The following is a 17084-nucleotide window of genomic DNA, read 5'->3' as shown; positions in this document are numbered from 1 at the left end:
ATTACACAGAAATGCATATTGTATATTATATGCATGAATACTAAGTTTCATTCTTTGGGACTAACAAAACAGGAAAGAAAATCTTACCGTTCTTCTTATAGAACATGATTTCTCCTTTGAATTCTACCTTCTCCTCCAATGATTTCTCAATTTGAAGAATCATCTGCTCATTTGTTTCAGCACCAAGTAAAAATTTACAGCTGCAGCTCTTCTGCATGACTTCAGTTCGTGCAAATCCAGCAAGCTCACAGAAGCCATCTGAGCAGTAAACAATAGGGAATCCCTTAGCCACCTGAGCATTTGCAAGAATGAAGTTGCTATCTGTAGAAGAACACAAAAGTAAAACATGAATTACAGTCTGAATTCTATATCATTTGACATAAGACTTCCTTTAGCTCCATAGGAAGGCACAAATGGACATACATTTAAAAGCAAAGTCCCAATTCCCTGCAAACAAGAATGTAACTTCTGTTTTTAGACCATTAGTCTAAAATGAAATCAAGTCTAACAGTCCACGGAACACCTTGATACAATGGTTCCTCATGGATATGTACAGCTTGCCTCATTACATCCCCAAGCAATAATTTATAACTGCCTCTGAGATGGATATTAGCACATTAAAACAATGACTTGACCAAAGACTGGTGTCAAACATGGCAGCTTTTGAGAAATTTCAAAGGTGCTGTGTTATGTTGCCACTCAGACTACTTTGCAGTCTGAACAGACACAGCTATATCTTAAAAAAAATCTAATCCCTCTATGCTCTCAATAAGCTAAAACTAACCTTTATCAACACTCGAACTAATTTCTATTATATAATTTTGCAAGGAAATCCTTAAAAGTAAGGTTGAAGGACATTTGGAAGCTACATGGAATTGTTTGTCCTTTGTTTTCTCTTTTTCTTTTTTTTTTTTTTTTTTTGTGTGAGGGAAAAAGATTTAATCTAAAAGCACTATCAGCTGTCTTCCAGAGCCCCAACATACTTCTCCCCTATGAAAGAGGCATATCAAACATTCACCATCCTGTTACACCTTAATGCACTTTATAATTTTCCAGTGTGTGTAAGATGCAACTATCATGTATGATAAATTCAAGAACTGACATGGACATCAATCAACAAAAAACAATGTTCTAAACTGAGTTCAAATCTTTGCCAAATTTTGCAGCCTAATAGCTCATTTCCACCCCTTTCTGAAGTGTCTTTGAAGGTTTTGTGCCTTAGAGTCTCATCTTCAGTTTACGTCAGCAGCTCTAGCACTTTATAGTTTTTTTAAATTAGCATGGAGATCCTTTCCAAATAATATATGAAGTTTTCACATAGTTTTTTTGCGCATATTTCCTTATCTTGAAGTGAAAAAAAAAAAAGTTTTATGGTAGGAATCTGTCTACATTTCACATTGACAGAGGAAAGACTATTTTTTTGCCTATTGCTTATTAAGGAATGTTTACCTTACAGCTTGCTAGCGGGAGTTTAGGAGCAGTCTAGTCCCAAGACAGATACCTCTCATTTTTCAGAACTATGTGCATGTGGATTCATGTGTATGTATTAAGGGAAAATACTATTAACTAACTGAGAATCCCCTGATAAATATTCATAAATTTAAAGAGAAAAAATGAACTATTTTAATGGAAAACTCAGGCTGATATGCCTAATCCCCATACAGGGATATATTATTCATGAATGGGGAAAGGAGGAACAGAATTCATAAACTAAAATAGAGGAAAAATAGGTCTGTTTCAGCCTTAGCTGTCACAAGAGTTCTACATCCATGAAATTCCAGCAACTTCAGCTATGTTACACTTTATTTACCCAAGGGATAAAATACTATGGCTGATACTGCTAAGATTTCAGTATTTTAAAGGTAATGCTGAGGTTTATTAAATGATCGATTTGGTCTTCAGACTTTATTTCAATTACTCACCTTTTGCTTAAATCTAATTAAAGTCTTTCAATAAATGATTGTTATATTAAAACAGATTTTTCTCATTTACAAAATAGTGTGATTTAAAAATGCATTCTGGTTCAGTACAGAGGTTGACTTAGCCTATCATTTTTATTTGCCTAACTAAGGAATAAGTATTACCATTCATGCACTGACATGATACTCCCCCTGTCAACACAAAACGAAATCCCAACACCACCAGAAGAATTAAAATCATATGCTTGCAGTGCAGTTTAATGACAGTGTTGCATTGTAAGACCTGCGGTTCATCCTTTCCAAATGCATCTGTAAGCTATCAAATGAATTTACTCCTGGGTTTCTTATTGTTTAAGATATAATTATGTGATGCAAAGACTTTTTTTTTTTTTTAAAAAATTCTAATTGTTGTGAATTGCATGAGACAGAATATGAAATACCAAAAGGACAGAAAGGGTAAGGAGGATGTTCTCAGAATGCAGGAGTGTTTGAATATAATCATGAACAGGAATACACTGGATCTTGCAAAGCATATCATGATTTTATGAAAAATTTAAGATGGCTAAACTCTACTGTCAGAATTTGTACATCAAAACAAACCCAGAATACTTTTGATTACTTTAACATTCATAGAAGAAGATAATTTACTTGGAAAAGACAATCCAGGGCCAGCTAGAATAATTAACATCAGCAGATGTCTGATAAGGCTTGTAAGACTAATTTTGCTGAACTTTGAGTACAACAGTAAAGCACCATCTTCAGGAAAATACAATCAGAAATATATTTCTGTTTTTCTTGAGCTTGAAGTTCAAATCAAATGATGAAAGATGTGCTTACAATCCCAAACTAGTAGACTAAGGGACATATTTAAATAATATATTGAAAAAATTCCTTGTAATATTTAAGGATCAAGCAACATAATTTTGTCCAATAATTACCTGTTTCACCAAATTCTTCAGTATAATATTTATTAAGTGATAATTAACATTTACCTATTACACAAAACATTTGAAAAAAAAATCTTAAAATATACTTGTTAAGTTTATTTACTTCTGTAATTTATTTTCATAGCTTGGAATCTTTTATATCACTTGCTATTTGTAGTGCACATGAAGCACCATAAAATATTTCAAAAAACAAGAAATGAGAGTGAAATTTTATCATTCAGGCTTCAGTGTGACACAAATAAAAAACCCATCATTTAATTCTATGATCTTCAGTGATAGCTACCTGAATCTTAAAATCCAGAGTAGGAAGAATGAAATTTTTTTTAGAATAATTTATTAGAAATCCATGGACTGGAAGACAGCACTTTTGCTTATCTTTGAACTTACAGTAGGAAAGTTGCAATGAGTGGTACAAACTTATTGGTCTGTATATTTTGGTATGTTTATGTGTAGATTGTGACACTTCCATTATAATAAAGATGACTTTGAATTCCATATTATTCCTTTCAGCATATCACCCTGAATATTAAGTTATTTTATTCAGGTTGGTTGATCAGGAGACAGAACTAGATTACTGATAGGGTGTTTTGTTGGTTGTTTTTCTTTTCTAGAGAAGAAAACACATTCAAGCTAAAATTACGATCTATTGAGAAAGATGTAACCTTGAGCCTCTGGGACTGTTTCAGAGTACAGGGCCTTTGCAACAACAGAGAACTGCTGCAAATCTGCATACGATCTAAAAGAACAGATTTTGACAAAACCATGAGTAGCACTCTTCAGTTCAGAAATTAAGGGCTGTAGGTCTGTGCGAAATAAATAAAATTATTCAAATTATGTATTTGTATATTAGCTTTCGAAAAAAATACTTGGATGTATGTTCAAGCCTGCATGTGATGTGTAAAGGATGATTTAAAAGTGCTTCTGAAAGATGAGATAAGAAGCCTAGACAAAAAAAATCCAACAACATTCACAAAGTTTTCCTTCAGCAGTAAATCAGCAGAGATGGATTAATATGACAGAGGTATTGCACAACTCTTCAGCACAATTTAAAAGCAGATTTGTTTCAGCCATGCTTCTTTTCCTTTAAGCTCATTTTCTATGAAGATCAAATGACTTTTTCACATGAAAATTCGAAGGAGGACTATTAGGAGCTTGCATGCCTGCATTTGCTTTGGAAGCAGGACATATTGGAGTGGATAGGACATTTATCAACAGAAGACTTGCATGGTTTCCAGAAACCTCTGCCAGACATATAGCATAAACTTGGAGACAATTAGAGGAGCTGAACCAGAACCATGCTAACTACACCTTCAATCACAGGCTTACACACCGTCGCCCTGTTTCAATGACCTCATACCCAAAAATTATAACCTAAGAAACAGAACAAATTTATATCACATGCCATCTGATACAGAGAGATAGGTTTGTTAAACATCCCATGACAGAGTTTTAGAATTGAGATAATTAAAGGGAAAAGGCTATTATGCAATTCTCTCTTCATAATTAATGTACACAATTTATCTGACTGTTTGTAATGAGACCATGTTACAATTAAAGTCAGCACTCCCTTGATAAATCTTGCTGTCATCTTATTTAGTGAAAAATGACAAAAGGGTTTTTTCTTTAATACTGTAGCTATGACTGCTATAAATCTCATCGTTGTGCTTCCCCAGCTCTTGTAACAGTTCTTTTCAATCAAAGTCTAGATGGTTTCTGCAAGTCTTCATCTTTATCAGTGAAGAGAACATCTGAGTTCTTGTGCAACTCAGCACAGCCAACCATCATTATAATTTTAAATATTAAATTACTTATGAATTAAAAAGGAAGAAAACCTACAAAAGAAAAAAATCCCTAGCAATCAAAGAAGCTGCATTAATTAAACAAGTGACTCACATAGTTACTCTATCAAATAAAGAACGGTCCGTAATTCTTCTGGATCAAAGGTTTTACTACATTTAGGTTTGATTCCATAGTTTCTACATGGGCAACTTAACAAGAGAAGTCTCATCCCAGGTTCATGCAAATTACTGTTACAGAGAACATGACCACATTAACAGTTAAGATTGCCTAATTGAATGATTAAAATAGCATATGAAAACATTTAGCTTTATATCAGCACATTTATCTGCAAGTGAGTTTAATTAGAGTTCAAGCTCATTTAAAAACTACAGTCCTTTGAATCTGATTGGGACCAAAATGATTTTAAAATGCATACACTTCCAAATATTAAAGTTCCTCTTGAAAATCTCAGTGTAGTCAACTGGGTCACTAGTGTGAGGTTAAGATTTATCCAGATCTGGGTGAATCAGCAAAAAAAACCCGTTGATTATACCAGTACCTCTTCCCACTCTTCACTAAAAAAATACTGTATATTCCAGTGAATTTACAGTAGTACAGTAAAAGGTAAAATTATTATGTAAGAAACTACAAGTATGGACTGATGAACAAAGGACCCATCAGTGTAAACTGTATAATTGATTTAATTGGCAAAGTAATTTCAAATAAAGGCTGACACTACAAGGAAATGTATCAATAAAATTGGGTAACAGTTACAAATTCAGAGTATAAAACAATATTTGAAGTACCTAGCTCTATGGACTCAGTTCAAGGGTGAGCTGCCATAGTTCCCACTTAACCAGCATTGATTGTCAAAATGAATCCCCATTATGTAGAAAAGTTCTGAATTAATCAGCTAAGAAATCGTTTGCATTTACAATAATATTTAGTCTGACAGTGAAAATGCTTTCCTGCATACAATATTTATAGCTATAAAAAGAGTTAATCTCTGATGTAGTTCACCATAGAGACATTCAAGCAGAACTTGGGCATCTGGATGCTAAATCATCTCCTAGTCTTGATAAACACAAATCATAAGCCGTTTAAGAGACTGAGTGTTAAACGAACTTGAACCCAGCCTTCAGTGCCATTACTGCATCAGGTCAATACTGGAAAAATGATTGCAGCTTTCTTTATGAACAAAGTACCTATTCCTAGAACAAAGCAGATCAAAAAGCCAGACAGTATCAGAGGGAAACAAAATAAAAAACAAAAGCAAAAATAACCCTCATGGTGAATGGACTCCTGGGATTTGGGGTGGGGAGGAGAAGAAAAATAAATAATTTGCTCCTTCATTACAAATCTCTGTACATGTTTCCATTGCTTTTCTAATCCCAATTTCATTTGCATCCACCTGAACTCCAAAGTATAAGGAATGAGAAGGACTTTGTTCAAATAGTGGCAATGCTGTTACTGCTCATTTAACAATAAGTGCAGTTGTAATGGAAGAACTATAGTAAAGGAGAGGAACTTTTAGCAGAGATGGCTTTGAAGTTCTTCAAAATTAAACTCCACTAGCAGAAGCAGACATCTATATCTTTTCCTCAGGAGGAACTAGTCTAATATATGTCTTTTTACTTTTTTCCTGATATTTGCCAGGAATTACAAATTCACATTACATATATTATGTGCAACAAAAATTTAAATCCAATATATGAAGCTGAATCAAGGTTGCTATAAAATATCTATTTTCCCACCTTTAAGCTGTGTTGATTTTGACAAAATGTAATTTTTCAGTAAAAAAATATTACATTCTATTTGACCAGATTTATTTGCATTATTGATTGTGCAGTGACTGCCAGCACACAGTGCTGATATAACTAAAAAAGCTATATTGCAGTTGTCAAATATTTAAATGCTAGCATGCAGTTTTATATGCATTGAAATGTTGGAAGTGAAACAGCACTTGTCAGTGGAAAAGACAGAGAAAAGAAGACATTAGCAGTGAAGAGAAACTGCAACTTATGAGTCGTCAGCACATTGTAACCACGCGGTGTCACCCAGAAGTTTCTCAATGGGAACTGAAGCTGCTTGTTTACCTGGCAGAACTGAACCCTCTATCCCTGACAAGGGAGTTCAGCTGTTGTTTGGTGTTTCCTGCAGGTGCCCACTGGAGAGCAGAGTGCACAGATTCCCACCTCCAAAGGAAACATGTTTTGCAATTTCTCCAGTGAAATACATGGAAATTTTAAGTTCATCCACCAGGCAGAAGGGCCATTTGTGTAACCCAGCTATATTTAATTTGCTGGTTTTTTTCAGACTGTTCTGTTGATTTAAAATTCACCTAGAATGGTCGAAATGGAATTGCTATAAGTGAAACGAACACATTGCATTCTCATACGCTCAAATCATATAGCCTAATGACTTAGGAGCCTGGGATCATGACTTGGTTTCAAGCATTCAACTAAGAGAAAGGTTTACAGATGAACAGTCCTGAACAAAAACATTTTCAAAGACAGGAGCCACATCCTTGTCAAACATTTACCAATATGATTCTGTCCACATCCTTTATCACTTGTCTGAAATAGGAATGAAATGAGGAGTTGAAAGCTGGTTTGTTTATAGCTGTTTTAAGCACTATGTCACCTACTCACAACTGGTGCTCAGTTTACAGACATACCAGACTTTCACCATTGCATAATATTTTGTGGGTTTAGTGTCCTACACATGCCTTTAAAAAGTATCATGCCTGATGAACCTGTTTGTAATACTACTGCAGTGGATAGCCCTTTGTGTATTTGTCTTCAATGTATGTACTGCTACTGATGTTGCAATATATCTGAGCAGCCACATGTTACGGATGCTGTTAACAGAGCTAGTAGCAGAGTACAGGAAATAGATTAATGAGCTGTTATTCCTGCACACCTGAGGGGAAGAACTTAAGCTAGAAATTTTGAACCTAGTGTGAAATGCCTTTAAAAGATCATGTTCCTGCCTCTTTGAAAGCTGATGCTCCTTTCACCTTATGAGACTATGTTGGTTATGGAGTGGTAGCTCAGGGGCTTGGAAAATATCCTGATGCCAACTATACTGGAAATAAGGAATTGGATTTCTTTACAATGTGATGATTTGGGGTTGAAGAACTATTTACCTACTATTGAGAAAGTTTCATCTTATCACTTGAAATGAGTAGATTCTGTGGAAATTTGTTTCCCCTTTGGAAGTGACCATGGAAAAAACCACTGTGGTACAGCAGATGATATACACAAACGAAAGTTGCAGTAATTGCATAAAGAAAATATTTTCATCATGGAAATATAAAGGGATCTGAGTGCAAAGAGAGTGCAAAAACTTCATGGTCCTTCCCTTGCTGCTACCATGTAAGGCCAGTTGAATCTGCTTACTGTCCACATGTTGAGCACAGGGAACTTTCAGCCATTATTTGCAAAAAGAATGAAGGAGAACAAATTACACTTGAAGCCCTGGAAGTGGCCATGGAAGAAACTGAGAACAGGCTATGGCCTCTGGATGCTAGAGACTCCAGTGAGACACAAGTCATAAATGTACTAATTCTCTGGCAACAGTGGGGCATCTCACACCACTGTTCCTCACCTGAACAAAATGATCTGTGCTCAAAACAGACCCAGACCCAGCTCTGGGTTTAATTTTAAGGCAAAGGGACAGTAGTCATCCTTCCTCAGCACCATCTATATAGTGCAGCACTTGCACTCCACAGGGAGTGATGCAGCATCCTCAACTTTTCACCCATCACTATCACAGATGCATCTGGTCCTGCACATAGTAACAGCACAGAGCTTTTGCATGCAGTTTTCATTTCCACATGTGAGATACCCAAATAACAATATCCATACCTTTCTTATGTCAAAAACTACTGGCTGTGCAAATATCCCATATTGCTATTATATTCTCTGAATAAGAAACATTCATCATTCATACAAGCGCTGTACTACCCCAAAGTTGTTACTCAAAGAAGCTCAAAGCTGCTTTTCATGTATGTTAGCTCATACACATGATTTAGGGACAGTCCACTGTCACTTTAACAATCCTCTATGACCCTCATGACAATTTCATGCCAGCTTGTGGTGACTTCTACTGTATTGACAGAACCCTTTTGTACTGTATATGCAGGTGGGTTCTAATTGTTGAGTAAATGTACCTAACCTTGTCCATGTCTTTCCTTCTTGCAAATAAAGGGCAAAGAACATCTGTAGGTGAGATACTGTAGAACTAATTTCTTAGGTGAAAATTATTCTAAGGAAAGAGAGAAAAGGTACAGGCTTTTGTTGCTGGTTTTGTTGGTTTTCTTTTTATTCCAACAAAATAAGGTGCATGAATAAGAGTCTGACCTCATGAATTATACCGTGGTGTAGCAAAATCACTCCATTTCAGACCTCCCTGTATGTGTAAATATGAGTAAACAGGGTCATCACACATATTGTGCACAACAGCATAAATAAACTTTCTTAAGTTACAATAGCAATAATGATAACTCTCTGAAAGATTTAGGAGAAAACTTCACAAAATCTACAATTGCTGTTTTAATATAACAAACAAAATGTGTGAAACCTGGCCTGTTAAAACAAATATTCTCACACAAGCAGAGAAGACATACGGTATAGTGGATTTACATCGAAATAGTAAAAAATATGCAGTACTTTAAGCACCACGGTACCTTATTCTTGGTAATGCTATGGGACTGCTACTTACAGCCCTGTAATCCTTACCTGCACTGTTGAGGAAGTGTTTTCAGAGCCTCTGTAGTATTACTTTTCCTTTATTCTTTTCATATCCTTGATCTTATATTGTCATTCTCATGGCCATGCACCTGCAAGCCTGAATAGTGGTTCTCACAGGAAGCACCTATCACTGATCTAAGAATGACCCCTTCATTCCCCTTGTCTCCTTTTCTCACGTTGTAGATTTTGTTTATTAGAGAGAACCAAAACACTGTGCACAACCAAGTAAATAATAGTAATTTAAGTATTCAGTAATTATTAACCTGTAATAGGTGTACACACAAGCTTAACAAACAATAAATACACATCACTGCCAGCTAATTCATGTATCACAGTCAGCGCTAATGATATCATTTAACGGGAAAAACCAGTGGGGAGTGGTGGTTAGAGGAGATCCTGGTAAAAGTGTATAGCACTAGGGGAAAACAAGGTGAAAAAACCATCTTCCTCACTGACACCTGCTGCACTGGAGTAATGCCCAGAGCTCTTCTAGGGATCCTGTCACTGCTTCTCCCAGCTGGCCACTGGAGAGAGTTTTCCTTTTCCCTTTGCACTCTCTCTCTCCTTTGTTGTTTTACCTTTCTTCTAAATCAGCTTTTCAGAGTCAATATATGGTGTCAGCTGTTGGCTCCACTACAAAACCTCTGTGTACATAAGCCTGTCTCAACATCTTTTGTGCAACACAAAACTTCCTACCCATTCCCTACTGTCATCCTCTGCTCTTGCCTATGCAGGTTTTCTCAGTCCGTCATGCTTTTTGTGTCACCCAGCTGGCCTCATCAACAGATGCAGTAAAGAAGTGTTCTTTTTATTTTATTTTATTTTTTTTTAAACTTGCATTAAAGTCCTGCTGGATTAGCAGGCTGAATCCTATGGTCATATGAGCTCAGAACTTCAGTGCAAGGGACAGCAGGGAGAGAAGCATGGAGGAGGAGGAGGAAGTGACAGCATGGGACCTCTCCCTTTAGAGGTCAGTAGGTGGTAGGCCAATTTTGCTAATTCTTTGTATGCTAACAAATGTAACCCAGTTTGTGTCACAGTGGCCTGTGGTAGGGAGCAATCTGGGGAGCAGCTCAAGGACGCAATACTCCAGAGAAAGGGCTTCTTCTAGCAAACATGTCAGAACATGAGTGCTGCTGCACTGTTTTCTATATTAATGTGGACTCCTGTGCAGGATTCACATCAGTGGAAAACTGAGAAGCCACAGCAGGAGCCAAAAAGAAAATATGTTTCAGGGAAGAATGAAGTCTCTCATCAAGGCAATCATCCAAGCACTAAATAACAAGCCAACATCTGACACAGTAATAAATTGGGATTCATTCAGAAGAGAGGCAAAAGTCTCCCAACTCTTTTAGAACACTTCCAGGCTTTACTTTTTAAAATTTTTTTCTCTTTCATAAAACTTTCAAATAGTTTTTAACCTTAGCTTAGATGGAAAGACCCTTCAGAGGCCTGCCCAAGAACTTCACTTGCTTCAGGAAAAGTTAATCAGCCTTCTCTCTCTCAGGAAAGACAGATATTGCCTATTGCCTGAATTTCCCACTCTCCTAACAAAGGCTTGGATATTAAAGTAAGCAAGACTCACTTCTTTTCACTCCAGGAGATGGAAGAAATGGAGAGACAGAACTCTGAAACTTGGTTCTGTTCCTCTTTTTAATTGTTATTTATTTCATTCCTCACTAGTTGGAGGTGTTAGCATACTTCTGTCAGTATTATCATCTACTTGCACTTTGTTAGATTCTTCTGTTCTATGGCATTTTATAAGCCTAAATTGTAAACCAAAATGTAACTTAAGAGACAATAAAGAGTTGGAGAGGGAAAAAAAATAAAAAGAAGAGGAATTCAGAAAAGACAATTGCTATCAACATAATTATCTTGATATTTCTAAAGGATGCTGTGGGATACAGTTGTCTGCACAGGTCAGATCATTAACCTCTTTGGCCTTACTTCCTCACTCTACTTCACTAAAGAAATTCCAAGGGGAAAATTATATAAACACTATTTTTTAAATAATATTAAAATGTTTTTAGTATCAATGCCATCACAAGAAGTAATCTTTTTCAATAATATCTTGAAGTTTATTTTTCAATATATAGAAATGTTCAGTTGGTTATACTCCTTCAAAATTAATTGGAATACTGTCATAGGATTAAGTTTTGGGTTTTGCAAACCTGACCAAGAGAAGCAATTCCCCATCTTTCTAACCCACCAATTAATCCACTATATTTCAAAGGGTTCTTCAGAAGCAGGAAATGTATTGGTTATTTCTCTGAAAGTACTACTAACTAACTTTCAATTAACATTTAAATTAACTTTTAAAAATACCTTTTTCATACAACCTCTGCTTCAAGAAGGGCATGTCTTAAAAAAAATTAGTTGAATAACAAAACATGTATGAAATGCAAAAATTTAAACTGATATAATGAAGTTTCAAATAAAACGATTTTCACAAAGTTTTTTTGCGGCCTTATAAAAAAAACCTAAAAGTAATAATGATAAGCTATTTCTGTTTACCATTTCATACGACATAGTAATAAAAATGTAAAAGAGTACACAGGGAAGAAAATCAATTAAGAAAAGAAATAAAGAAAACAATTTCCCAAAGCTTTTGTTCTTCTCAGGATAGAGCCTCAATAATAGACTAACTGACATTTTTGCAGCATGCAAGAAAAGTAAACATGCTTGGACCTCTAGAGAGTAATACACTGGTGATATTTCAGGAAAGGATTTTCAGTGTGGCTTTTTTTGCCCCACACTTTTCATAAATTACTAGATTGGTAAAGTATGAATGGCATTTAGAGGACAAAAATCCATGCCATAGTCCCTACATTTCCTTCTTCAGAGGCACTCTCAACAATTTCTTTTAGGTATGGAAGTCATCCAGGTCCTCTGCTTTAAACTACTGAGAAGCTTATTTCTCATCCATTTACCCATGTTGTGGCCTCCACTGCTATTGCAGTCCCCAGAACTATCACTATTTCTTTGAGCAGTCTGAATCCCTAAGAAAGGGGATTTATGTTGATTTTTATGGTAGCTGTCTCTGACTGGATTTAGGAAATAGGAACTAATTAGAGTGGAATAGAAATAGCATTTGCCTCAAACTTTAATTAGGCAAGGATCTGAGATTCACATATTCTTGATCTTCATTTTACTATGAAGTACATGTTGTACACATGTAATATGTTGTACACACTTTTACTATGAAGTACACATAACACACAAAGGTTAATCACATTGACCTCTGCCTTCACAGCATTTAACAACTACTCTTCCTGAACAATTTTTTCTTCCGTTTAGGCTTTCCTAGAAAAGAATGAGTAGTCTTGTTCACAGTTTGTGCTCCTTGATCTTATCCCGGTCTTCAAGAGATACAACAAAAACATAATCTGCTATCACATATATGCCCACAGTTGAAAACTGAATAACCTAGCAATCATCTGTACAAATTTCAGCTTCCACAAGAAAGGAATGTTTCATATCTTCTTTTGTAAAGAGAGGTAATCTTAAGGATTTAACTTTACAAATATACTCCTGTACCACGTCACCATGTTTTCGATTAAAATCTTGTAATGTTCAAATTTTTCAATATATTTTGTATGCAATAATTTGAATGTTTAAAACTTCTGTTAATTAGTTGTTGCTCCATTTCTTACTAACATGATAGGCATTTTCAGGCACTGCTCTTAGTTATGCTGTTTCACACTTGAAGAAGTGGGAGCTGATGCTAATTGAGACAGTCCTATTCAGCTGGTAAAACTAATGACTCAGTCTTACTTCACTTTCTGTAACTAAAACTAAATTAGAAGAGACAAATGACTCATTTTTTTTTTCGTTTCCAAACCCAGTATGATTTGTTTCTAAAAAAATCTTTAAAAAAAAAAAAAAATCAATATTTAGCCAAACACTTCTGTCATTACATGGCATGTAGGCGAGATTTGTATTGATCATGACAAGATATTTCTGTAACTGAGATGTTTCATTTCCTAAAGGGTTTTCTCTCTGCAAAATGACAAATAAACAGAGAACACATTCATAACAAGATTAATATGCAATTTATAAAATATTTCAAGAATATTATAATTCACAAGAAGCCTGTTTCTCAGTCATGAGACAGATGTGTCCCATTGATGTCTCGCTGCGTTCAGCACCCCATATCTTAGAACGCAGAATTACTGATGGTTAACTGACACCATTAGTGATGTATCGCCTGGTGCTTTCACCCGGTGTCCAGGCCAGCTTTGTTTTGAAAGCAAGATGAGGTGCATGCACGCTTACTGGTTGGATTTGTGTTTTCTGTATTTGGTATCAAACTTTAGGAATATTTGCATGGAAAAAAAACATAAGTAGGCCTTTCACAAAACAAGTCTACTATAGAAGCTCCTTAACTATTAGCTGTGAGAGAACTAAAATATGCGGGTTTTTAAATGGCATTTACAGTTCCTAACCACCAACTTTTTTACTGCATTCCACTGCAGATCATATTCATAACTTCTTTCCTTATGTCACAGAATTTAAATCCTCTTCCTTCTCTACTGCAGTACTCCTTACTCCTTGCATACACCCCCTCACAGTTCTCCCAGTTCCTCTCTTTCTTCTTCAGGTCCCTATCTATTTTACTTTGCTTTCAGATCCCACATGAAGAGGCAGAGCACATTTTCCTGGCCTGCCAAGGTGTGCTTGCTGGTTGGTCTGCTGGCGCAACCGGAGCTGGACACCTTCCACCTAAGAGACACGGGTAAGCCAAGTGGAACTTCTTCCCAGGTGCTGAGAGCCAAGTAAATGGCTTGAAATATTTTATGTGGGTTCTGGTTGTTTCTTCTGCAGGCCTATTGCGCAAATTTACTATTTCTTAAATCATACAGCAAGTTCCCAAGTTTATTTTCTGGGGAAGGGGGAGGGGAACCGACAGACTATAGTACAGCAAACATCTTGTTTTCTTGGAACCAGGACAAAAAGAAGTACATGCCATGACTATATTAATTTCAATCCTCTGAGAATTTTAGGATGATGCAATGGTATTGCATCATGAAAATAGTGAAAGTGAAAATCTCTAAACAAACTCTGTTTTGTTGATATAGATTTAGATCAGTACAGAATCAGTAAAAATAGCATTCTGATCCAGAGTATGCATGCATACTTTTTACTGAGATTGTTAAAATATGCTCAGTTTTTGCTAATCTGAAGGCTTTTATTTTAGTTCACCACTGCACAGTATTTTTGCATAGTATAAGAATCCAGGGTATATACTTTTGTAATTTTGCTGGCCAGAAGAGCCCAGATCAGATGTGACTATCCTCAGAATATTTGTCTACAAGCGGATACTTTTTTTTCATATTATACTTGTAAACTATTTCAGTCACTGGGCTTTTAGGGTGATTTATCTTTTTTAATGTTTAAAAGTTGTGATTTGTGATTTTTCTTCCCTTGGGATGCTAATCTGCTCAAAATCAAGTGCCACTTTTAATGGTTAAAAGACAGCATATCCATAACTAGAAAGTAATAGCTAAAATAGAAACTCTCAAGCTTGCTATTGACTGGTGATGTAAATTCTGGTTATATTCCTTCATAGGATTCATGCAGCAGCAGTGAGAGCACTGGCATCGAAGTATCCCTTTGTTCCCATCATTATTATTATTTCACCCTATCCCCCTTTTTTTTTACTTGATTTTCAAACTGCTCCAAAAGTTGTCTCTAGACCTATCATCTTATATTGTCTGTCACAACATACATTAAAAAAGGTTATTCTTGTGAATATGATATTAGAAACCTAGGATTAAAGTCTACACTTTCACTTCCCACAATTATTTATCATGTAATAGATGCTGAGTGTGTCTGAAAATCTTCAGTAGAATGGATCCTAATAAAATCTTGTTCAGGTGCAACCTGTTTGACCTTTCATGATGTTTCTTTGGAGTTTGCAAGCATGCACAGCAAAATCAAGATATAAAAAAGAGAATAAAGCTCTGTTATTGCTACTTAAATTTACTTTACTACTTAATGTAAAGGAGAGAAGCAAGCTGGGAGGGGGGAACCAAACAAAAAACCTTTCCTGATATGCATCATCATGACCTCCCCTTGATTTCCTAAAGAAACAAGTTAATAATGAGAAGGAATGAATGTCATTTTAACCAATATATGTTTTTTCCTCTTTCAAAAAAGGGTTTATCATCTTCATCCTTAGATATATGTATTTAAAATCTCATTTTTCATGCTCTCAGTTACTCTGGTACATCTCCAGGGCAATTCATGTGACAGTAATAAATTTACCTTACTCTAGAAGAGATGGAAATCTGGAAACTTAAATTAAGCTTAGTACTTTTGAGAAGTATTTCAGTTGAATCCAACACTTTTTCCCTAGTAGCTGGAGATTAGATTTTGATTTTAATAACAATCATTTTCATGTCATAGAAAATATTTTCTGTGCAGACTCAAGAAGAGACAATAATTTTAGGATCACAGTCTAACAATTAACCAATATTATTAAAGTATAATATTGTTATCAAAGAGAAACAGCAAAACAGTAACTAAGGCAATAATAATTTTAGGTTGCTGTTAATTTGAATGTCAATAAATAGAATTTGTTTCTAAACTTCCATATTCTCTCTTTTCTAAACTGTTTTATTCCGGTTTAGAACAGATGTTACATTATTTATTCTCTTTACTATTTTTAGCTTGTTGTTGTTCATTTTTTAAATTCCTTCTCCCTGCAAAACAATGGTGCCAAACAACATTCAGATGTCAGTCTGAAAATATCTGACAAGCTTAAAACATGTGTTGATAGGTTGTCATCTTTATCTGTTTAGGGGAGAAAGTACAACAGTATCAAACAGAAAAACTGTTTGGTAAATTAATAAACTTTGAAGATTTATAAACTCTAAAAGAAAAGCAACACCAGTGACATGTCTAAAAGTGCATTAATAGACTGTTAAAACAGATAAAAGCCTTTTGTAACTTTTGCAATTCCATTTATAATATGTTTTTTCCAATAACTAAGATGTCAAGCATTACATAAATTTTGGATTGGAATGTTTGTGTCTTTTGGGATCTCCTCTGCAATTGCATGCTGAATAATAACTCTCTTGTTTCAATTTCTTAAAAATTCCAATATTTTGTCTCCAAAACTGTAACTAAATCAACATTTTCCCTGACACCAGAGCAGAAGTTAATTCAACTTCTTCACTCCTACAGGTGTCAAACCTCTGCAATATTGCATCTTTCTGCAAATCACTAACAGCAGAAAAAATAAAGGGACTTTGGAGAGCTAGGCCATATCCTTCATTACTACCAACGCATCCTTTTTACAAGAAAAGATGTGGCAGGACTTTTGATGGGTTTTGTTAAGTGACCCGTGTCTGGATGAAACTGTGCTGTCTGAGCTAACTGTGCTCTACCACACAAGGTCTGCTGGATGAGACTGGTTGTTTAATACTCAGTCCACAGGTCTGATTATTAAAGATCATTTTGCAATTTTAGCAGCTGTTCTTTCACTAGAAATTAAGTAAAACAGAACTGAAGTAAACAGAAAATTCAAAACTAATCAAAACACAATTATAGTAGATTTGTGCTTGAGAATCAGTGCTCAGACTGAATTACATCAAAATGGGTTTCAGTCTTCCCAAATAAATCACTAGATTCCTCTGGATTATTATATTTGGTGTGGGGGTGTTTGAATTTTTTTTGCTTTG

The 17084-nt window shown here is 35.4% G+C and overlaps 1 protein-coding gene across 2 annotated transcripts in view; it reads right to left on the bottom strand.

Annotated features, from left to right (window-relative positions):
- Window positions 1-17084, bottom strand: part of KCNH8 (potassium voltage-gated channel subfamily H member 8) — a 193422-nt gene that overhangs the window by 133469 nt on the left and 42869 nt on the right. For both annotated transcript variants that reach the window (XM_074838629.1, XM_074838637.1), the window contains exon 2: window positions 88-321. In XM_074838629.1, coding sequence (XP_074694730.1) covers window positions 88-321 — 234 coding nt within the window. The remainder of the gene's footprint in view (window positions 1-87; window positions 322-17084) is intronic.

The sequence above is a fragment of the Strix aluco genome, chromosome 1 (genome assembly GCF_031877795.1).
Source record: "Strix aluco isolate bStrAlu1 chromosome 1, bStrAlu1.hap1, whole genome shotgun sequence".
Classification (NCBI taxonomy): Eukaryota; Metazoa; Chordata; class Aves; order Strigiformes; family Strigidae; genus Strix; species Strix aluco.
This window is presented reverse-complemented; position numbering and strand designations above follow the sequence as displayed.